General features: G+C 42.9%; 1 protein-coding gene across 5 annotated transcripts in view; it reads right to left on the bottom strand.

Annotated features, from left to right (window-relative positions):
- The window catches only part of CDH12 (cadherin 12), an 862602-nt gene that overhangs the window by 58914 nt on the left and 778661 nt on the right, over nucleotides 1-25027 (bottom strand). For all 5 annotated transcript variants that reach the window (XM_075125425.1, XM_075125427.1, XM_075125428.1 and 2 more), the window contains one exon: nucleotides 24519-24686. In XM_075125425.1, the coding sequence (XP_074981526.1) occupies nucleotides 24519-24686 (168 nt within the window). The remainder of the gene's footprint in view (nucleotides 1-24518; nucleotides 24687-25027) is intronic.

Here is a 25027-nt window from a genome sequence, read left to right as displayed (position 1 = left end):
TGGGAGAGCCTGTCTAGTGGTAAGGGCGCTGTCAAAGTCCTAGATCTCAATGATGTCTCTTTAAGAGCTGAGCCAAGCCTGCTGTATTTGCGGAGTGTGCAGACACTGGTGGCAACTTCAAGGCAGTAGCGGCAGCATGGTGGCAACAGATAGTACAGGGCAGCAGTGGCAGTAAATGGTGCCAAGTGGCAGCAGCAGCAGCAATTGTTCTGTGGCGACAGATGGCTCAGAGTGTTGGTGGCCCCTTTATCCATCCATTTCACAATGATGGCTAATGGAAAAATATAGATGCACTAAGATTTAACCCTGTCACCTTAAATACCAGTGGAGTACCGTATTCAATAAATAGGGCAGCAGATTTGTTACAGTGGGGAAAAAAAAGTCAGATAGTGTGATTTTTTTTTCTATTTGTCCATGACATTTTTTTCTGTCCGTGACTCACCGCATAGCAACATATGCTTTTCCGCCCCTGTCCCATGATGCTCAGCCTAGCTTCCCACTCTGGGCATTGTGACTTGATGCACCAGGTCACACCACCACTCAGGTTTGGTCAGACCTCCCTCTGTCATGACAGGGAGGGATGAGTGGCAGATCAAATCTGAGCCCGCACTCCTGTTAGATTACAATGTCTGGAGCGAAGACCTGTGCCCAGCCCCACAGGAGGTAGGAGTGACTCGCCAATTGTCCCCTATCATCATGTCCAGGCTGGGATTAGGGTTGTGGTGCCAGGAGCGGAGAGTGCTGAGTAGCGTGGTTGGTGTCCCCATGGTGAGATGAGGAGGAGGACATTCCTTATCAAAATCAGGCAGCAGTCCCAGCACATGTATGACTCTTACTCAACTTACTGTGACTGCTCTGGGATTTTTGCTAAAAATCAGCTCTACCAATAAGTTATGCAATTTCTAGAGCAACACACACACAGCTTTCAGGTATCAAAATATTAGCCCCCAGAGAGTGTTCTTTCTAAAATGTTAAGGCCAGACTTATAAAGCTCCAATTGTACACACCAGGGTTTTTTATTTTGTTTTTCATTTGAAAAACCAGACAACCATGAATCAAACTTCAATAGTCATTCATAATCACACCCACTTGTCTATGCCTATGCAAATTTTGCTCTCACAGAAAAAGGTGGCTTGGAACGGAGGCCAAAAATCTTAATTAATATACCTTTCATAAAAGGGCTTCTGAATGCATTAATTCCACCCTAACAAATGGCCTAATCCTGCTTCCCTTGAAAGCAATGGGAGTTTGGACATTGATTTCAGCAGGAGTAGGCCAGTAATCAGGACAATAAGGCTTAACTTGAGGCATTGCTGCTTGACTGAAGAGGAAGACATATGTCTATAACATTAAGCTTTAGCTTGTCTGCAGCATTATTATTATTTCTGACCTTTCAACAAAACCAAAAGAAGTTTTGGCTTTTGTGTTTTTTTATGAGAGTGCTTGAAGCATGAAAATGGCCACAGCCTAAGGGCCACTATAGCTATAGTAGGCACTGCACAAACACAGAGTAGTAGATGGTCCCTGCCCTGAGGAACTTACAATCTATACATACCATCCAAACCCAGAGTTGCGGACGGGATATAACACAGAGAGTGAACTATGAGAGCGTGACAAATATCATATTAGTGAAATGATTTTTTGGGGGGAGGAGTTAAGTTAGGAGGGAGACCAGCTAAAGGAAAAGGAAAAGGAGAGGGAAGAGAAGGGTGAGGGAATGGTCAGGGGAGAAGAGGGGAAGGTAAGGAGTGAAGCTCAGGTGTAGAGAGACCATTGGGGAGGGGAAGGAAGAAGGTTGGAGCAAACAGCCGATCAGCACAGGGCAGATAAAGACCACTTAAAACTGTTGAAAGTTCTCTGAATAATGTCTAAAGGTCCCTGTTCTGGATGCCTGTGATCCTACCAGTTGCAGTCTCTGGGTGGCTCCTCTCTGCAATTTTTCCCCATAGATGCATGGCTGGGGCATTGCTTCTAGCCTGGGGCTATGGTGGAGGGTTCCCCTGCATGGTTCTCGGTCCAGGAGAGTGCTGGAGAGGCAGGGATCCTAGTATTAATACATTTTAGTGAAGCCAAGCGCCTCTCTATGCATTAAGAATAGGGTCTCAGAGCTCTTTTGAGTTGGTGGCACTAAGAGTCAATCATAGCATGATACTACAATATGTCTGCTGAAACTAATTTGCAACTTTAGGAGTTCAGTTCAGCAGACCCATATTACTCTGGTTCACTTTATCACTACCCTGACACTCAACAGAACTGGGAAGTTGCTGGAGTCTAGTTGCACTGGATCACCCTCTTGCAACTCCCCCACTGTTTTTCTTTTGGCTTATCAGTGTTTTGCGTATGGCTCTTTACATATGCAGATAAATCAGACCAAACCTACAAACCTTTAAGTAAAAAAAGAAAGGGGCCAACCTAGGCAGCTTTGACTACATATGATAGAGGCCTATGGAACACTTCCCCAAGGCAGTAGTTCAGTCACTCTTGACTGGAAAGGGCTGGGTCAATTCATAGCCCACCTAAAGGCAGGCTAGGAGACATTCACAGCATTGAGAGAAGCTGGAGGGCTCCCTGCAGGAGAGCCACCTCCTTATTGGTTTTTAAATGCACAGTACACTTGGTGTCAACTTCTTCAGGTTTGCAAAATTTTGCAAAGAGAAACATTCTCAAGGGAGTCCACCAGCGCTACTAGATTAGGAACAAACCTTTTCTCTCTTGTGAGTTAGGAACACACCAGTAATTATTCATATCTGTATTGTGGTAGATACATTATTTGCTGGCCTACTTGAGGGGGTACTGTGTAATTACGCACTGCCTGCCTTCTCCCTGCCTTTCAGGAGGCATGGGTGTGAGGACACAGGCTGGCTTTCGTGATTAAGAGAGAATCCCCAAGTGTAAATATTAGTTGGGTCAGCATCCCCATTTGGTTGCATTAACGAAGTTGTAAAAGGTTGCTCCGATACGTTTCCCCTATTTTTTCCCCTTTTGATGTAACATGCTGAGCTCTGTTTTTCAGCAGGAAAAAAATAATGAGGCAAATAACAAGAAATGTCAAGTCAGACTTGGCTCAGCTATTTCTTAGTGGTACCTCACTGATTTAGATTCAGGAGTAAATTTTTTTAAAGTAATGTACAGGAGGTACAATCACAAATCTTATTATTAGTTAATGAGATTTGAGCTCCATGTGGACAGGTATTGCTAAAAGAAAAGGGAAACTTGACATCGACCAACAGGGTTTTATTTATTGCGCCCCCCACTCAGCTTTAACTCTGTTACCTGAGTTTTCCCCAAATATTTATGGGGAATATCACAAAAATCATTGTTGCAGCATTGCTCTGTACAGCCACAGTTTTAACAACCATAAAGCAAAGAAACACAAGAGACTGAATTTCCTCCCTCTTTCCCGAGTAGATATATTCTTAGTGAGCTGAAAAGCACCCAGATTCACTAAGAACAAAACATTTCTCGATCAAATATTGTGCCTGGTTGTAAAGTGCATGGGACTTATATAGAGCCAAAGAAACTCTACATTACTCGTTTCAGATTGTTTAGGCTAAATCCATTTATTTTCAGTGACCTGGCATTTTATCAGTTCCAGAAGTATAACAGCAGTAAAGCTAGGGTCATTCAGATTAATTTGAAATCTGAAGCGATCTTCAACTCTACCAGAGTCAGATCCCTGCAAATGTACTACGTAACTACGCTTCCATCATGCTCCCATAACAGTTCCTTTGTAGCATGTGGAAGCGCTTAATGGTACTACCTTGAGAACATACTTCTAAAGTAATAACAATGAATACAAATAATGTAGATTTCTGCCAACACAGGAAAAAAAGCGTTGACAGAGTATAACTTATGAAAACAAAACTTCCTATTTTTTCTCAATTTTTTTCTTCTTTGTAAAGAAAAATTGTGAATTAATATTGGATAATAAGGACTTCTTGTGAAAAAGACTAGAATGACCATTCAGAGGGAGATCTGGTCTCTCTTTAGTCTATAATGTTCCACTGTAATGGATTTGCTGTGACACCTTTCTTTTGGTAAATTGTTATTTTCGGTTCTGCCTGTATACAGTCCTGCATGTATTCACTGCACAACTATATTGAAATCAACCTGGATTAGCAGTATGTTCTGCCTATTCCCTAACACTCTGGAGACCTTCTGTGGTCCTCCAGAGCCAAAATGAAACATGGGACAAGCAGGACAAACAAGCTTATGCAGAAACTAGTTACACTGCAAAAGCATTTGTCACAAATGGGCAGTCCCCCAGGGCCATGGAGAATAGGGACTGACAAGAGAAACATGCTGATTTCTGAGCAATCTGATTTCCTGGGCATTTTACCAGTAGCAGTGGGGGTGGGGAGAGGCAGAGGTGAAAGTAAGCCCGTCCAGTCCGGAGTACCAGTAAAAAAAGATGCAGTAGTATACTGGCAAATAAGTGGAGCATTCAGTACCGGCTTACTTTCACCTCTTTTGGCTGCAGAACAAAAAGTTCAGCTAAAAGCTAATAAAAGCTTGGAAAGGGAAAACTCACTGTCACATTTGTTTGTTGTTTCTCTCACTCTCCTCCTCCAGACAGGCTGCTGATGGGCTAGGCTCCACCTTCCCCGGACCCCCGCACTCAGCAGGGGCTGCAGGGGCTCCCCTCTAGCTTGGAGCAGGGAACAGGAGGACTGGCTGAGGGAGAAGCCTCCCCAGGTAGCCTGCTACCTGCATAAGAACAGTTTAAATTTAACTGTTCACTCCCTGGTTCAGACCCCAGATTCGGGCTATTTCTGGCTTCCTTGTTCATTTCACTCAGGGTTGTTGCTGGGAGCAGGGGAGAGGGGGTTGTGTGAGATCAAGGTGGGGCATTTGGCTGCCCAGCTTAAATCCAGAGATAGTAAAAGCCAGTGGAAGGGGAAAACTCACTATCACATTGGTTTATCTCCTCCCTCCTCCTCCAGCCAGGCTGCCCAACACGGCTAGCCTCAGTGCTTCCCTGACCCCCTGCACTCAGCAAGGGCTGCAAGGGCTCCCCTCTAGCTTGGAGTAGGAAGCAGGGGGACTGGCTGAGGGAGAAGCCTCCCCAGGATGCCTGCTGTCTGCATAAGAACAGTTTAAACTTGCTGCTCCCTCCCTGGTTCAGACTGGGATTCAGGGCTCTTTCTGGCATCCTTGTTAATTTCATTCACAGTTGGGGGTGGGGTGGGGTGGGGATGGGAAGTGAGACCAAGGCAGGGGCAGAATATAATAGGCATTTTACTGCACAGCTTACATCCAGCTTAAATCCAGAGCTAATAAAAGCCAGTGGAAGGCTCAGTGCTTCCCCAACCCCTGCACTCAGCAGGGGCTGCAACGGCTCCCCTCTAGCTTGGAGCAGGGAGCAAGGAGACTGGCTGAGGGAGAAGCCTCCCCAGGATGCCTGCTGTCTGCATAAGAACCGTTTAAATTTAGCTGTTCACTCAGTGGTCTGAACCCTGGAATTAGGGGCTATTTCTGGCTTCCTTGTTAATTTCACTCAAGGTTGTTGGGGCGGGGTACCAAAGCATGGGCAGTTTTCTGCCCCCTGGATGAGGCGATCTTCAATAATATAATACACAAAAAATACAACCAAAAATCAGGAACCATTTCCAAGTTCAAATCTATCCCATTTCCTCCCCAGCAGAGGATTATGGTTGTGATGCCCAAACTGCTTGCAGATCCTCTTTGAAATGTTAGTGTTTAAAAAATAAAAACATGGAGAACATGGTGGGACGATGTGTTCTGATGATCGGGGTTTATTTTGGGCAAAGCAATTTTGGTAAAACATCTAAAGATTCACAGGGAAAGCAAATAGCCCCATAGACAAAACCACAAAGGACTGGAGGGGAAAACTGGATATTCAGGGAAATTATTGTGCCTCCTTTGAAAGAAATAGTAGTTTTCATTCCACCCTCTTTATATATTGAATTAAACACCTGAAATGTCCTTAGGACATAGGGGCTCAGATCTCTTTTTGTTTTGTGGGTGTCGGTGTCCTGCAGAGTGCGGAGGCTGAAATTGATAAAACTTTTTCTAAGTATTTTGCATATTTCATGGCAGCTATTCTAGTTGTCCTGCATTCACCCCGGTGTTCCCCTACTAATAGCCACCCATTGGTGTGCCCCCTGCACCCTTGAACCTAATACCTCAGGAACTTCTGCTTAACGTGTGCTGCTTAATGGCATCTTGCCCCTGGGGGGAGAGGGGGGTCTGGTGGTCCGATTCCTACACTGAAGAGCTATCTTTTCTGAGATCCATCCATACTGGACATATACATTTGGAACATACCTGGAATAAGAGTAGATTTAGATCTAGCAAGTCAGATATCAAGGATTGTTTAATCTCCCTCCCAGGCACATAAAAGTGTGCAGGGGGCACACCAATGAGTGAAATTAACAAGGAAGCCAGAAATAGCCCCGAATCCACGGTTCAGACCATGGCGTGAACAGCTAAATTTAAACTGCTCTTATGCAGGCAGCAGGCTACCTGGGGAGGCTTCTCCCTCAGCCAGTCCCCCTGCTCCAAGCTAGAGGAGAGCATCTGCAGGCCCTACTGAGTGCGGGGCTTGGGGGAATGGGGAGCCTAGCCCCGTCGGCAGCCTGGCTGGAGGAGGAGGAGGGAGGACAAGGAGAAAAATGTGACAGTGAGTTTTCAGGCTTATTCCAATAGTAAAGTTTTATTACTGACAGTACTGGTAGTAGTAATAGTAGCTTTATTTTCTGTAAGCTAAGTCACGCAATGCGAGGGATCCATGAAGTATGTAGGAGAGGTGGGTTGCTTGTGTTTGGACTGTCCGGGTAAGAAATGTAACTTACTTCCACCCCTGACCTCGCCCCTTCCGCCTGAGGCTCCGCCCCTTCCGGGGGAGAATGAGTGGGACCCGTACTGGTAAGAGCTGTATTTTACTTTCACCCCTGGGGAGAGGTGAATGGCTGGGTCTTGTGAGGAGAGCGGCAGTGCAGAAATTCAGCACATGCCTGTTCTGTAAAGTGGCTAAAGATACAGATTTAACAAGAAATGCTTTTGTATAAGACTTGGTACATGTAATCAGAGATAGGTGCTGACTTTTGTAAAGGGAAGATGATTATGGGGGACTACCAGAGGTACAGCAGATCAATCCGTTTCTGTTCTCAATCAGCTCTGGGTCAGTCTTTAGCTATTTCTCCATTTGGTCACATTTAGCCAAGTATAGCCATGAAGTGGTATGATTTAACCACAGTACAAGCCATGTGTAGTAAGGCCAGTGAGAGTCCAGACTTCCCCATAGCACCCTATCAACATCCCTCAACCCTATCCTGGCTGAAACTTGTAAGATTGTTGTGAGATCCATTAAATTCAATGCTGGTGGACCTTGCAAATCAAAGTTAGTGTGTCTAATCTCAGGTCTATATAAACTGTCAATCTCAGCTGAGTTTGCGTGAAACTCAGAAGTACATAGCCAGACACTGCTTCCCAAAACCAGTGATTCTCTAGTTACGATGCAAGGAGTTCAGGAATGTCTCAGGCTGCAGGCACAAAAGAGAGGCAAAATGGTTTTCTATGCCACAGCTGACAATAGCACAAATTGACAACCTACCCAGTTCTTATACTATGTTGTGAGTATGCAGGAGAATGGCAGACTGAGGAGGTATTTGCAGAGTTCATGGAAAAAGGGGGGGAGGGTCGGAGCAACTTTGTTACCACTGAAGATCTTAGGCCTAAAGACTAATGAAGAATCTTGGCTGGCCCCCAAAGACACTGACAAGGCCAAGGCGAGGGATGGGAATACAACCACCTGCTACATCCCACCCAGAACACTTCAAAAGCAAGGGATGGGATCCCAGATGTTTTCGGGAGAGGGGCAGGGTTGTGTGAGTGAGGAGAGAACAGTGATGTTTCACTGAAACTCAGTCCAGGTGTGCAACACTTTTGGCTCAGTTGGGTTAAGCTTCACTTTCTGAGGCCTGAAGCTAGGTGAGTTCTGATGTGTTTTGGTTTTCCTCACAAATATTTTTCTATACCTGGAGTTAGTGGCTGTGTCTCCACTGATTTCTAGTCTGGATTTGGATCAGAGCCTTTATGTCCAGTCAACCCGTGGTATGCCTGCCAGAAAAGTTGTCACCTATGATAAGAACAATGGCCTGAGATCACCATTTCATTTCACAAAGACCAGCAAACAGCCATTAGATGGTATTATAGCCAAGTCACCTACAACAGGGGCAGGATCCATACTGTCTTTCAGCAAAATGGCTATAAATCTCATTAACAAAGCTTTAGTCATCCACAAAAGTGCTTTTATGTGTAAAAAATATCCTTTCCTGCTGTTTCTTTAGCTATGTTTATTTTAGTTTTTCTTTTAAAAAGTAACATCTAAAGCACTGTTTGCTCACTATTAATGCCATGTAATAGACAACCTACAAGAAATAATTCCTACTGTAGCTTTCTGTTTGGTCAAGATCTCATTTGTTGTTGTGGGAGGGAGGCTGTGTTTTTATTTGGCAGAATTTTCAATTTATTATGAACCTTGAAAAGCTAATGTTCAAAAGCAACCTCATTGAAAAGAGAACCATCCCTCGAAAAATAAAATGAAAACAAATATTGTGCTTCTTGTTAGCTTAACCCACCAAGACATCTCAATTATTCAACCCAGAATGGCATCGGAAATGTTTGGGCACGTTTTTTGAGGTGCTATTTGCCTGATTTAAGGAGAATCCAAGAAGGATGGTTACTTGCCTATAGTCTAATATAATTTGTTGTTGTACTGACAAATGTAAAAGGTAAAATAAGATAATTACTTGGCACTTACATAATTCACATTTTTTAATCAGTTGTGATAATATTGTTTAAGTAGCTATTCCTGGTACTAGTACTGGGAAAACATAATGATGTCTTCCATTCACATAGTTTACACCAGAGATTTTGAAACATGCATATGGATGTTAAGCATAAAATGGGAACAATACAGTTAGATTTGTTTTATATTAATTCTGAAGATTTTAACCAAACATTTCTATTTCAATATTTCTACAATATTTATAAAGATATATGGTGCTTCATAGATACAAAAAAGATTATGCTCAAAAGTAACCAACCTTGTTTCAAACACTTACAAGAAAAAATGGCATTTTTGAATCAGCTTTGCTGCTGGGGAGTCCACTATACTACCATGGGGGGAAAACACAACAATTTTGTTTATTCCTTCTATAGAATTTAAACAGAATGGTTTATGAGACCACCAAAGTGATAAAAATATATTGTCTGGGAGAGGACATGGAGTTTGTGATGCTCTGATTAATATTTCAATACATTGCTTCTTAACATCTTGTGGAAGCATTTTTCATACTTTCTCCACCACTACAGAACCTCAAATAACAACATTTTATTAATCATCAACTCTTAATATCCCACACTTATATTGCTCACAAGAATGTTTATTATGGAACCATAACTTGCACATCCCCATTACGTACAATTCTACAGTCAGTTTCTGCTATGGAGAAATGTCCACTTCTTTTCAGCAAACTGTGTGCACAGGGTCTGAAACAGAAAATAAGATTTAAGATGTATCTAGATGCAATTATCCATATATATGTGATTACAAATACAAAATGTAGTTCACCCTGCTTCAGTTATGACTTTTCTGTATGCAGTTTCTTTTGGGCTAATTTTCTCTGCAGATTTTCACTTTAAAAGTGAGATGTATTCAGAAAAATAACATCTAAATTTGGGATGGTGTGCCTAAAAGGTGAGTTTCTGCAACTCCCATCAAAGCCAATGAGAGCTGTAGGGGCTCAGCCCTTTTGAAAGTCAAAGCACCTATTTAGGTGCCTAAATATGGATTTAAACACCTGCCTTTGAAAATATTGACCATTACCTTTTGTATACTGTACAAACTTGCTGTGTAAGTCACTGAAAGAGGAAAAAAAAGTTACCAACTTTACTGTCGTTCTTTGAGGTGTGTTGCAGATATCCATTCCTCTGTAGGAATACAGTTGTTGGAGAAATGTTTCCATCAGTGGTACCTGTCAGGGCGGCTTCAATACCCTTTGCTGTTGCATGCCACCACATGCAGGTGTGAGAGGATGGAGCTGCACTCATCCCCCTCTGTTCCTTCTGACCAGAAGGGAAGGATTGCAGGTCATGGATTGGACATGTGCAACACATCTCAAAGAACAACAATCAAGGAAAGGTAGGTAGCTGTTTTTTCTTCAGTGATTGAACATATTCATTCCACTGTAGGTGACTCTCAAGTAGATTACTGTGGAGGTGGGCTCGTAATCTATCTGAACAGCAATTGTAGAACAACCCATCCAAGACTGGCAGTGTTCCTGAATTGATGTGAAATGGAATAATGAACAGCAAAAGTGTAAACTGATGACCAAGTCACAGCTTGGCAAATATCTCAAATAGGTACTTGTTCCAGGAAAGATGCTAAAGCTGCTTGTGCTCGAGTTGAATGGACCAACACTCTAGGTGACATGACATGAATTAACTGTAGCTCAAATGCAAGAAATCCAGGAGGAAACCTTCTGAGTAGAAACTGGTTGGCCTTTCACCCTGCCCCAACTGCAACAAATAACTGAGAGGAGGGTCTAAAAAAGACCTGGTGTGGTCCAAGTAGAAGACTAAAGCTCATCTCACAGGCAGTGAATGTGTGTGAATATCCAGGAAGAAAGTTGGCAAATACATTGCCTCGTTAATGTGGAAACTAAAAGCCATCTTTGTCAAGAAAGTTGGGTGAGGGCAGAGGTAAACATTATCATTATGGAAACTGTAGAAGGAGGGTCTGAGACCAAAGCTCTCAACTCACTCACTTCAAATACTGAGAGGTGCAGTGGGGAGCAAGCACCAAGAGATTCAAATGGTGGCCCCATTAATTTTGCTAGTACCAGGCTGAGATCACATGGAGAAACAGGTTTTGCATCTGTGGGTATAACAAGTCTAACACTTTTAAAAAATCTGATAGCTATGGGATTGGGGGAAAAAGGGTGGAAGGGTGGAAAGCTGAGATAGCTGTCAAATGTACTTTAATAGAACTAACTGTCAGACCTTGATGTTTTACCTGCAACAGATAGTCCAAAACATGGTTGATGGAAGCTTGCACTAGAAAGGCACATTTTTGTTGAGACCAGCTAGAAAAAAAATGTTTCCATTTGGCCAGGTAAGTATGCTTTGTTGAAGGGTTTCTGTTATTCCAGAAGCACTTCCTGAATGCTTTTAGAGTACACCTTTTCAAAAAATGTTAGCCATGAGGCATCCATGATGTCAAGTGGAAGGTGTGACACCCTGGGACCCCAGTATTCACCACTGCCATGTAATTAGGATATGTTTTGTACAAAGTATGCCTTGTGAGCAGTGTTCCCTCTCATTTTTCACATCCATGTGCGGAATTAATTTTGTTATGTGCACCGATATGGAGGTGATGTGTGGCGGGGCTGGGGATGAGGGACTCGGAGTGTGGGAGGGGGCTGAGGACAGGGGCAGAGGGTTGTGGTGTGAGGGGATGAGGGCTCTTGCTGAGGGTGAGGGCTCTGGGGTGGGGGTGGGGATGAGGGGTTTGGGATGCAGTCTGCCCCGGGGCTGCTGTGAGGAGAGAGGACTCCCCACAGCCCTCACTCACCACAGCTGCTGGGACACCTACGCATGGCCATGGCAGCTATGGCGGGGATGGGCTGGGGCTGGGGTAGAGATGCCTCTCCACAGCCACAGCAGCTCCGGCAGGGCGGGGCTGGGGAGGGGTGCCTCTGCCCAGAGGTGCGGCCCTTAATAGAACTGCTGCGCAGCTGCATGGCCAGCAGCTTAGACAGAACTTAGCTTGTGAGGTATCATTCGAAAAGTCTTCTTCTGCTGTACATTCATATCTCATTGGATTGTATGTGCTATCGTTGTATGTGAAGTTAGGCTACGTATGTGTCACTGAAACATGTTAGGTGATTGAAAACACTCACAAGCAGACTTTGAGGTACAACAGTAAAAAAGGCCAAACAATGTTAATGGCATATTGAGGAAATGCACACAGGCACAAGAATTACCCCAGGAACCGTGTACAATAGAAACCTCTCAGAGACTGCACTACACAATGGGAACTGTTTGACCCAGGTCACAGAAAAAGAGCTTTCCAGCAAGTGGAAAGAAGATATAAAAGGGGGACAGTGACATAATGATGGGACCTCACTCTCCCTACAAAAAACACACCTAGAAACACCTGAGGAATAAAGACTGAAGAAGGAGAAGTGATGGTCCCAGGCTAAGGGATTTCTAACCTGTGTATGAAAACCTGGTATAGTCAAGCTGAAAAGGAAAGGCAGTTTGTGCCTTAAGAACCTGCCAGCCTGTTTATCAATCAGGGTGAGAATTTGCTAATTCATATCTACCTATCTAGTGTGTTAAGCTCAGTTTTAGGATTTGTTTATTTATTAAGGTAATCTTCTTTGATCTGTTTGATATCACTTATAACCACTTAAAATCTATCCTTTTTTAGTTAATTAATTTCCATTTGTTTTGTCTAAAACCAGTGTGTGGAAATCATAATTTGGGGGCAAAAAGCTGTTGCATATCTTCCTCCATATTGAGGAAGGGAGCGAATTTCATGAGCTTACGCTGTACAGTTCTCTGTGCAGTGCAAGATGGTATAATTTTGTGTTTATCCTGCAGAGAGGGGTGTGTACCTTAGCAACTGGGAGGTGCCTTAGCTGAGCCTTCTCATGCAGAGCTGATCTCAGCATCTGTGTGTAGCTGCAGCTGGGTGTGTCCCTACCTGTGTGTTGGTGAAAGTGTGAGACTTGGAACGTGTCTTCAGCTTGTCACAGCATTACAGGGTGGAAAGGGAACCCAGGCTGGTGGGTCAGGTGGGCTCAGTGGTATCCCAGTTCTAGATGGCACCCCGAGGGGAGGACCTGTCACAGAGGGCTTGCAAGTTGGGATGGAGCAGATGGCCATGGTCCTGAGAAATCATATCTGGGTCCAACATGAAAGGCAGAGGAGGTCTCACTGACCAAATGATCAGTGTTGCCAAGGCCAGGCTGGTACTATTTATATGAGACAAGCATGGTCCAGATTGCCCAGAGTCTTAGTCTAGACAATGAACAGTATCAAAGGAAAGGCATACAGCAGGGAGTTCTTGCACTGTAGCAGGAAAGCGTCAGTCAATAAAGCTGAGTTGTGACACGCCTCCCCCACCACTCCCCGGGGCAGAACCGATCATGTTTTCTGTTGGCCTATGTTGCAAAATGTGTCCTCTTGGGGAGTCCCCCACAGCTGAAAGATAGATTTGGCCATGTCGGGATGTAGTGACCTTTCATGGTGAGTGGAGAAAGATCTGCTCAGATGACCTCTCAATGTGTTCTGCTTTCCTGGGAGGTAAGCAGCTTTCAGGTGAATGTAATTGGGTATGCAGAACTCACAGTAGAACTGCGTCCTTGCACAGTTGCAATGAATGTGCTCCTTCCTATCTATTTATATAGCACATAGTTGCTGTGTTGTCCCTTAACACTAGCAGATTTTTTCCCCACAATATGTGGACAGCAGTGGTGCTGGAACAATTTTTATATTGGGGGTTCTGAAGACATATTTGGATTGTTATTACTACTTCAAGCCAGGGGGTGTTGCAACACCCCCAGCACTCCTGATGGACAAAAGGCTGAACAGACTAGATGGATAGCATGTGACTTCCTGATATCTGGGAGTCCTCAGATCCTGGGAAGATTATAAACCTGAGTTTTCAGGGCTCTCACAAGTGCCCCCCAACCCAATGACAAGGCATCTGTGACTAACATAAGTATTGGCTGCAGCAAAATGAAGGGAACTCTGGTATAGACTTTATGAGGAGGGTCTTCCACTAGCCTAGAGAGGACAAAATTTACCTTGGGTATGTGAACCAGTCTATCTAGATTATGTCAACTGGGAACATGCACAGACGCTTGCTATCCCCCAAAGCCTTCTAAGGTGTAGTCTGGCGTGTTGTGCTAGATAGGTACCTGCTCCATGTGCCCCAGGAGTCTGAGGCAACTGTGCACTGTGGTAACGGGATGTGCTTTTCGTTCCATGGCCAGGCCCTGGAGTGTTTGGAATGCTGACTGAGAAAGGAATGTTTTGGATTGCATAGGCTCCAGGAGTGCTCCAATAAATTCTATTCTTTGAGTTGTTCAACTGAGTAATAGCCGAAATACATTGAAGATGGACTGGACAATGATCATGATAGACAATACCTGAGACTTGGACTGGCCAGACAGTCAAACAGGAAGGGGAACATGTGGCTCTCCAGCTGCTGAAGATATGCCCCTACCACCACCATGCAGTTTGTGAAAATGTAAGGGGCTTCTGACAGACCAAATGGAAGTACTGTGAATTGGTAGTGGTTTCCATTCATAATAAATCTGAGAAACTTCCAGTGCTCTGCACACATCACTATATGAAAGTAAGTGTCTTTTAAGTTGAGGGCAGTCCCCTCGTTCCAGGAAAGGAATAATTTTATTTTCTTCAGATATTTATTAAACTATCAAATCTAAAATAGTCCTGAGACCACCTTTTAGTTTGGGAATAAGGAAATAGTGAGAATAAAACCCCTTCCCCCAAAGACCTCTATGGTGCCCTGTGATGAAGTAGAGAAACTGTCAGTCAGCACAGCAGTGGTTAAAGAGAGCCTTTGGGCCCAGCTCGCCCTGCCCTGTTATATCTGCAGCCAATGCCAAGCCTGGAGTGGGGGGAGAAAAGAAGAGAGCCTGGCCCAGTTCAGGGCTGACTGGCAAAGAAGCAGGAGCTAGCTGTCCCCATACCTGAGGGAAAGGATTACTAGCCTGCCAGCCAGGACAGCCATTTGGGAGCAAGCACTGTCTCCCCAGCCAAGGGAGACTGTAAAGAAACCTCCAGCACTGGAGGCAAGTGAATGAGTGAATTCCAGAGACATTGTGGGGCTTGTCCGCACCAACTGGTGGCTGCCCCACCTGAAGGAGCCTGGGACCATGACAAGGTGCCACACAAGATTGGCACCCAAGCTACCCTACAGGAAGCAAGCCGCCCAGAAATCTGGACTAGAGAGACCCCATAGTGCTCGAAATAGGGGTGTTGCCACACCCCCTGGCTTGAAGTAGTAATAACAAACACCAAATACATGGTTTCCATCATTAGCACCCCCACTATAAAAATTGTTCCAGCACCCATGGAGGGGCCACACCCCAAACTGAAAATACTGGTAGGGAGTAGCCCAGGGCAGCAGATTCTGACTCCTTGATGGGAGTCCCTGCTGTTCAGGTGTTGATGTACACAGGACCCTCAGCTGGGACATAATGGAGAGGGAGGGCCTGGGTCTCAATATACCCCTGGACTTAAAAACTGAGTCTCCTCAATCATGCAAGGGCTGAGAGCAAAGCGCTCTAATCACAATGCCACCCAGCCCTCCAAACCACCTATTATACTCCCTCTAGAAGACAAGATTGGACCGACCACTGAAGAATGGTATCACGAGAGTGGTCCCTGAAGAGGGACACGGAAGGGGATGGGAAGGGAAGAGAGAAGCAAATATAGGGCCTATCCCAGATCCACTGCGGTTACGATCCATTGATCCAATGTGATGTGAGTCCAAGCACAGAGGAACTGAGATAGACAAGTGGAAAACATTTGGGTAGGAACATATGGGCCTGTAGGAATTGGTATATTTCCCTTGACAGACATGTTTAGTCTGGGCTGCTGGTTGGGAGGAACCTTTTTGTTGCAGAGGAGGAAGAGATGGGAGGTGGTCACCTCCTATCATTCTTGCCCCTTTTTCTCAATGAAGTATAGGCCAAGGTATAAAGTTCTGATATCTTACAGGCTAGTAGCCAATCATCCATCTTTTCCAGAAAGGAGGGACCTTTAAAGGACAGATCTTGGGTGGTCTGCTGTACGTCAGAAGTGAGATTGGAAGACTACAGCTACGAACATCTCCCCATAGATATGGCAGACAACATGGATTGAGCTCCTGAGTCTGCCATGTCCAAACTGTCCTGACCACTAGCTAGCCCTCTTCCACCATCACACTAAATTCCTGCCAGAGACCTCCAGTAACCTGTCTTTAAACTTCATTATGTTTTCACACAAAGTGGAGTCATAATGAGTAAGAGTTTACTGGTTAGCAATTCTAAGTTGCAGCCCTCCAGCTGAATAAAGTTTACAACCAAACAAGTGCAATCTCTTTGACTCCTTCCCCTTCAGTATCGATGCTTGGCACCCCTGCCTCTCCCGCTCGTTAGCTGCTGCCACCACCAAAGAGCCTGGGGGATGGTGAGAACAGATGATGAAAACCCTTGGAAGTGACATAGTATCTCCTCTCTGACCATTTTGCTGTAGGAAGGAGGAATCTGCCAGGGTGTCAACTCCAGAATTGCTTCATTAATCAGAAGTGCTACACTGGAGGGCGCTGTTGAAACTAATATGCCGATTAGCATGTGGGATTTCTTGCAGATCTCTTCCACCCAAATTTGTAATACTGAGGCCACCCTTTTAGGCAGCTCTTGGTGAGACTTGTAATCCTCTGGTGGCAGTGAATCACTCACCATCTCTACAGTCTCATCTGGATGAAGACACACCAAGATGTTGAGGCAGTATTTGGTCTCTTTCTTGCGGTGGACGAGCTGACTGAACAACTTCCAGCTGCTCAGTAGTGGGCATCAGATAATGTTGTCTGTGGTGCTGATGATCTTGGTACATCCTCAAGGAAGTCAACTCAAGCAGATGAGGGCAAGTTCTAGCATGGGGAGGGTCACTCCACAGTGTCCACAATGGCCACTGACATGGTGGTGGTGGGTCCCATGCTTGTGCAGACCATTGCCTCTTATTTATCTATCTAGTGTTTGCATATTCACTGAGCCAAGCAATAGTGTTTTTAGTGGTCAAATGGAGCTCTCAGAGGCCACATTTGAATTTGGTTAGTGGGCACTCCTTGACAATGTGTATCATTATTTGATCTGCGCCATAGCTGCTGCTTGGATTGTCTCACAGACCCCAATGGTGCTCGTTGGCTGCACCAAGGCCTGGCCCACTCTGGAATTGGTTAAGAATGTCCCACTGATGACATGGCAGGTTGAAACTGGGCGATACTGAGATATGCCCACTCCTGGGACTGACCCCAAGGCTGTGATGGAGGGTATACATCCCATCTCACATGGAACACACAAGACCTCATCTCCAAGTCCAAAGGAGATGACTCAGAGTAATGTGATAATAGTGGAGCAGATCCTGTGTGGACAGGAGAGAGCTGAGCCTGGGGTTGGCAGTACCAGGGATATTAACGATGTTTTGCCTCTGGATTTTACCATCCTCTTTGATACCAGAAGTGTAGAGGGTATTGATACCATATGCTGGTGAGGAGCTGGTGTAGGAAACACAGTCACTGGTATTGGCTGAAACACGTCCTCCTCCAATGGGGACACTGGTACCAAAAATGTGAGTAATCCTCCAGCAGCTGAATGTGCTTCAATCGTTGTCAGGACCCAGAATTGGGTTTTGAGTTTGATGTGTTTGCATAGGAACTTCAAGTGTCGGCCTCAATGCCCTGGCACAGGTTCTGGAGTCACGGATTCTGCCCCCCCCTTTCTCTCCCTGACTCTTTACTGCTAGATTGCCTTGGTACCCATGATCTTGCTAAATGGGGGACCAACTCCTTGGAAGATCCACATCTTTCTTCCGTACTGGAGCCATACAATACAGTGCCAAAGGAAGTACGCTTTGAACTTGACGGCTCTGATGGAGGGCGGGATGCTGCCTCCGTAAGGAGACACTTAAATCTCACTGCTCTATCTTTTTTAGAGCAAGGCTTAAATCCTTTACAACTTGTCACTGATGTGGGACTCCCCCAAACATTCTAGGCAGCTGAGTTGTGAGTTGCTGATTGACATCAGCTGTCAAACAATTGGCAGGACTTAAGCCCCAGAGTGAGGCATGGCTCCAGTCCCAGCACCAAGATTCAAATTTGGTCCAAAATCTGAAATCTAATATTCACTATACTTTCTACTTAACTAGCTACTGTGAGAACAAATAATCTATAAGCAAAGAGTGCAGGGAAAACTTGCAGTAGCAAGATGGGAAGCACTCCAACAATAATCACTGGTGGTAAGAAGGAACTGAGGAGTTCGGGGAAGGTGTCCAGTGGCAGAAGGCACTTGAGATATCCCAACAGGTACTACTGAAGGGAAAAAGTTCTCTGACAACTGTGCACTTGTCAGGCACATCCCTACAGTGGAATGGACATGTGCAATCACTCAAAGAACAAATAACAATTTGGAGAGAATTCAATGGAAAACTCTGAAGGGATCCCTTGCAGTGTTTTTCTGCCCTCTGGTCTTCTCCTGTGGCTTTCTTTGAGACGTAACCTGACACAATATATTTGGAGCCAGATTTCCATAACTGCTTAGTTCTCATGTAGACAAATAAATAAGTGGCCAGATTTTCAAAAGTGCTCAGTAGAACTGGTTGAAAAAAAAACCAAAACAAAACTTGCATTACACTTTTTTCCACTGAGAAATGCCATTTTGTCAGCACCCTGAATTTTTTGAGTAAATGTATCAGCTTTGAAGAACATTTCTCAGATCAGGTCAAGATGGAGGATGTACCAACAAGCATTCCAGAACACCCAAGTGGCTTGGGCATTCAGCTGGTATGTAGGAGACCTGGGTTCAAGTTCCTATTGTTCCTGCTTCAAAGCAAAGCCAATATCCCAGCAGTTAGGGAATTCACTTTGGTTTCTGATATGTGTAATCTTGGGTAATTTTCATTCTGTCTCCCTAAATACCCCCAGAATAATGTCTTCATATCTCCTCACAGAAAGCAAGCTGGGTGGAATGACTGGTATGTTTCCACCCAGAGGTTGCTGAACTTCTATGAAGCACTTTTGTATACACCTTTCATCCAGAAAACAACTGATATAAGATATGATTATTAATGAAGACAGTCTCCTGCAATGATAAAACATTTCAAAATTAACCTACACATTTTGCTGTTAATGGCCAGCCAGCACTTAAAGCTGATGGTAGGGGAAAATAACCCCATTTCACGAACTGAATAAGAATAGACTAATAACACAATCTTTATAAGATACAGATAATATTTATCTTCTAACCACTATTCAGTAAATAAGTGCCATTTATATTCTGGGAATACAGTGCGTACTGTACCACAGTACTATATTTTTTTCTATTGACAAATTATCTAAATACTATAGTTATTCATTGCATAATGCCGAGGAACATTCCTTTTTGTTTGTTTGTTTACCTGCTTTGATGTTGTTGATGGCTCAGTCTATCTTGTTTGAGTACTGTAACAGAGGCTTTTATTTCATTCAGTCAATATTCCAAACAGCCTTTCAGAAAGCTTCATCTGACTTGCGTATTTTTGTGAGAGCTGAAAACAAAATCAACTCAGTAAGAGTATGGCAGACAAAAAAAGCAGTAAATGTTAAACATTTTGAGATGATGTATTACCTGAAAGTTTCTCTCTCCAGATTTCTGAAAGTATTCCTCACTTTTTATTTCAGTTTATGTTTTAAAGGTGTCCTTGCATTCTTCAGTTTAAATAGAACTTTTCATTCTTCCAGATTCTTCATGATCAGGAACATACAATGTTGATAGCTGACTATCAAAGACAAACAACTATCTAAGGAGTTTTCGGCAAAGACGGAATCGACTGTTGAAGAACTAAGCTGATCTCAGTGGAAGCTTGGGAGAAGTTCTGCTATGATAGGGTGGGTATTCCATTAAAAATAATTGGCTTAAATGGAAACTGAATAGAGATGTAGCTACTTTTATTTATTTATATATTCTGGATTAGAGGATTTTTTAAATGTTATTTTTTTAAACAAGTAGGTACATCCATAACTGTGAAATCATAGTGCTGCATTTGACTGATAGACAATGTGGCATTGTTTACTTGCCACAGGACTGAGGCAGGAGACCGAGGTTCTAGTCTCAATGTTGCCACTGACTGGACATACTGTACAGTCTTGGGAAAAATCACATAACTGAGCTGGGTCTCAATTAGTCTCATTTTACACATGGGGAAAAAACTATAATACTGTTGTTACCTATCCCAAGTTGTGCTGGGAATGCTAATTTGTTAGTTTGTAATACACATTAAAATCAGTAAGTGCATCCTTCTGCTACAGCACCCAAGAGCATGCTCAGTCAAATGCTTTATACGGATTTGCAAATTATGTGACAAAACTCTTTATCTGAATAGGGTTTTTTTCAGTAAAAGGTGAATTAAGAGGGTGTCAGGATTTAAAGAAATAACTAATCTGACCTCCAAGAGAGCCATTTTATGGTGGTCTCATGTTTGCTAGCATTGGAATGAAAATAATATACTTTTAAAATATTGATTGATTCTTTTTCTGTATGGGGTGGGGGATGTTATCTTCTAAAAGGATATTTATCTTATTAAAATAATAAAAAAGAGTGTTTCCTTGAACCAGACTGTTTCTATGAGCATTTATTGTTCTATAAATACTATTTTATTTCTCTGAATTGCTTTCACGTTCACTCTGTCATCATTGAGCAGAAGAAAGAGGCAGGGCAGCTGAAGCACAACAACATTGCAAAATATGAATTAACCACTTCACTTAATTGGTTTGATTCCATAATGTATAATTTATACCAGCTAATTATACAGCTTTTGTCATTTAAATGTTGAAGTAAATGCATCCCATCAACTTCTTCTGAAGCTTATTTTAACAATTGGAAGCCAGCCACAATCATCCTGGAGGCTAGCTGAGAATAGTCTGACACCAGCATGTTAAGGCTTAGTACATTAGCTTCATGAAAGAATGTGCTGAATTGTCTTTTTACTTAAACAGTTCTCCCTATGCATTACTAGCTGAAGAGTGAGAATACCCGTTAGCTGAAACACATCTGAATGTGAATTGCTTTCATCCAGACCCGGCCTACACTAGAAAATTAGGTCAACATAACTACTTCCCTCAGGGGTATGAAAAATAGTCACCCTTGAGCAGTGTAGTTAAAACAGCCTTAATCCCCATCAACTAAGCTACCACATCTCAGGTAGGTGGATTACCTACACTGACGAGAGAACCCCTCCAATTGACATAGGTAGTGTCTATGCTGAAGCACTACAGAGGCTCAGCTGTGCAACCGTACCATTTTTAAGCGTGGACATACCCCCAATCTTCTCCATCCAAAGTCTCCTTTCTTTCCCCGAAGATGTATTACCGCACATTCTTGATTAAATTGTTCCTGACATCAGCTTTATTCTACAGACCACATTTTCACTCCCTCACCTCTTTGGTAATATAAAGGACCTTTGGATATGAGAAGATGGTCTCCGTGTTTACAAATGTATTCTGTCTTTATCTAGGAATCATGCTCCATAATTTAGAATGGAAGAATAATCAGAAGAGTTAGTCATAATAGACATGAGAAACCCCTATGGAAACATATTCCTACTAATGAAAACTTTAAAACCATTCATCCTTCCAGTTATATGAAAGTCCATGGAAGCAGGTTATCTTGCTTTACAAAATGTGGGTCAAGAGTTACCTGCAGAACAAACAGCTCAATCACAGATTTATAATGCTTCAAGGTTTTCCTGTTTTCTCACTGGTCCACCTTCATTACTTAAAAATACACAAGAAGGAACTTCTCTGTTGAATACTTTCAAAAGCGTATTTCCTAAATAAAAATGCCGTGTTCAGCAGGACAGTCAATAATCTTTCATCTCTAGAATCTGCTATCCTGTCTAAACCCACCTAGCTCTTTAAAGGAGCCTCAGTGAAAGAAAAGTGGTGTGTGCTTGAAATTTTTTTGGCAAGCTTAAAATCCATTATTTATCAGTGTATAGTTCCTTCCTACTATTAATAATATATGCTATCTCACTTTTGTTGGGAAAAAAAGTCCTAACTGAATTCAGAAAATAAGCCTAAACCTTATTCTATTGTAATGAATAGTTTCTCACTCTGTAGGATAATGTGGTGTGCAGCATCTTTGGCAACAAGAGTAGTTGCCCTATTAATGGACCCAATTTTGTATGGTCCTGAGCAACTTTGGTGAGATGCCAAATGCCTCAATTGCCCTGGGTCATGGACTCCATAAAGACATTAGTTTTGTGTCTCATTACAACAATCTGTAACCCACTAACCCTCCTTTGTCCTACCTATGACAGCAAAGGTGTTAATTGCCCACTTCATCTTGAATGGTTTCTTGCAATGTGTTAACTCCTTATGTTTACTAATCTGTTCCAGCTTGTTTTAGTTGTGACATTCTGATTACCTTTGCCAGACTTGAAGAGCTGTGTGGAGCTCAAAATCTTGTCTCTTTCACCAACAGAAGTTGGTCCAATAAAAGATACTATGTCACTCACCTTCTATCTCTCAATTCCTACTGAAATAGATGAAGGCATTCAGGGCCTGGCCCGCCTGGGCCTAATATGGAGGCTTAACACCAAACAAAAAATATGCACTAGAAACGCATTAATTGTGACAAGCCAGGGTGGGATTCACAAAGGTACCTAGGTGCCTAACTCATTGATTTCAATAGGAGTGATGCATCTAAGTACTTTGTGAATCGCACGTCTCAAGTGGGTGTCCAGATTAAGGGGAGGTCCACACTACAAAATTACTCTGGTATAACTACATCATTCAGGGATGTGAAAAATGCACACTGATGCTAATCCACCTCTGTGAGAGGCCATAGCTATTATGCCAATGGGAGAGTCCCCATTAAGCAGCGCCTTTGCTATTACTGTTCTGAAAAAGCCGTAATCATTACTTTTCATTAAGCTAAACCTGTTCCCTCTGTGACACACCCAATAAAGACTGTTTCAGTGACATGGTTACCCTGATTATGCAAGTTCTTACTGAAAGGAATACCCAATATCATTCTCTCACATTTTAGCCTTTGGCCATACTAAATGTATGTTACTTCCATTACACACTGTGCACCTCAGATATTATTCCCATCTGTTTCATCAAGAGCTATAGCTATTAATTGACTTCTGACATTTGATATAATAAGAGAGAAAAGGTTTACAACTCTCAGTATGCAGAGAAGAGCAGAAACTTGATCTGTTGATATTTTAACCACTGCATAAAGCCTTGACTGGACTAAAAAGTCATCACTACAGACATACATGAAATAAGACCTTTAAAGCTGTCTTTTTGGAAGTGTAAAAAATAATCTCCTGGTGTCTCTATTTTTGTTAAAAAGTATATTTTGTTCCTTTGCACTTTGAAATGTTTCAGTCTATTAAGACAGATGGTCACATAAAGTAATTTCGGGGGCTGATTAAAGCCCATAGTAGCAGAGAGAGTAAAAGGTACAACTGAAAATCTGCTGGAAGAAGAGCTTTGTGAACCTTGCTACACTGGAAATCTCTGTTTGATATTCTGAGGGAGGTTCTTGAATCTCTCCAGAAATGCAGTGAATTCCATTCCGGAAGATGGGAAGAATAAATGTTGGAAAGAAAACAATAGTCTCACGAAGACATAGGTGTAATCTGAAGCCTCTGTCACCAAAGAGCCAGTTATATGTACTGCAATTACAGTGTGGAATGTAAGGAATGTAGGAATGTAATCAAAACCATGTAGGAATGTAATCAAAACAAGGTAGAACCATATAAATAGTGGCAAAAACAAGACTCCTGTGCCATCACTAAATTGTTCATTCAAATATTCTAATCTAATAATAGAAGTTTGTCTTGTTGACTGTCATTTAGCAACTAAGGGTGGGATTCACCAAGGTATTTAGATTCCTAACTCCCATTGAAACCAGTAAGAGTTAGGTGCCTAAATACGTTTGTGAATCCCACCCTAATAGTTTGGCATAACTACCCAAGTTTACAAGCTCGATTTTCAGACTTCATGAGCACTCACAATTCCAATAGTCTTCAAAAAGATCTGCACGTGCTTCTGAAAATCACCACCCTATCAAACAACCTTTTAAAATGAGTACATTTCTGAAAAGCTTGATTTCAACTAATTTATATAAAGATCTTTAGTACATGATCTCTATTCCGATTCTATGAATATTTTCCAGTACAGACTTAACCTCGATGGGCCCAGATGGCACAACAGTGTTGAACCTGCTAATGACAACAATTATTCTGACTAGTAGTACTTCTACCAAATATTGCTTCTTAGTTGTTTCTTTGAACAATGCCAGCTTATACCTTTAATAAAAGGGCCAGGAATGTGTGACCCACCCTCGAATGCAAAACGTTTATAATCAGGAGACATTTGAAGAGTAACATCACCTTTCCCTGGATAAAATATATGTCCCGAACTGATGTTATAAAAAAATATAACTGCTACCAGCTATGGGCCTGATCTTGCAAAATGCTGCATACCCTCATTTCCCACTGGATGTTTGGCAACTTGCAAGATTGGGCCTTGTGTTCTTTAAAACAGTTCTTGTCTTAGCAAAGATCCAGTCCATAATTTTCCGTCATGCATTAGAGTTCCCTTCTGTCTGGCCTCCAACCCAAGCAATTCTGTAAGGGAGTCTTCACACTGATGTTATAAACTACACTCCTTTCGAAATTAGTGTATGTAAAATCAAACATACTCTTGGGAAATCTGGGTGGGTTGTCATTGACATCGGTGAGAGTTATGTTTACAGTGGTAGTTCCAGCTAATCCTCCCAGCTGTCCTCCCATATCCTTGGCTTGGATGAGGACTTGATATTGTTCTTTGACCTCTCTGTCCATGTTTGGCAAAGCTGTTCTTATTACACCTTGGAGGGAAAAAAGAAAAGAGAAACACAATATATATAAAACAAAGCCTTGGCAAAGGTTTTGTTTACAGAATAATATTCTTTCCTATGTACGCTGATGGTCAGATTCCGCAAAGAGTTCATCAACTGGCAGTTCCCATTTAGATACCTGAATGAAGTGCTCAGATTTCTAAAAGAGCCCAGTAGTCAGCAGCTCCCATAGAGAGACTCACATTGATTTCAGTGGGTGACCAGAAGGAAGCTTGATTACACAGTAGTATTTCAGGGGCTGTCTCCCCCGCCCCACTTTAATCCACCATCCAAAATGTGGGTTTGTTTGTTTTTTTGGATGGTGGATTAAG

This window comes from Caretta caretta, chromosome 2, assembly GCF_965140235.1.
Source record: "Caretta caretta isolate rCarCar2 chromosome 2, rCarCar1.hap1, whole genome shotgun sequence".
In the NCBI taxonomy this organism is placed as follows: Eukaryota; Metazoa; Chordata; order Testudines; family Cheloniidae; genus Caretta; species Caretta caretta.
This window is presented reverse-complemented; position numbering and strand designations above follow the sequence as displayed.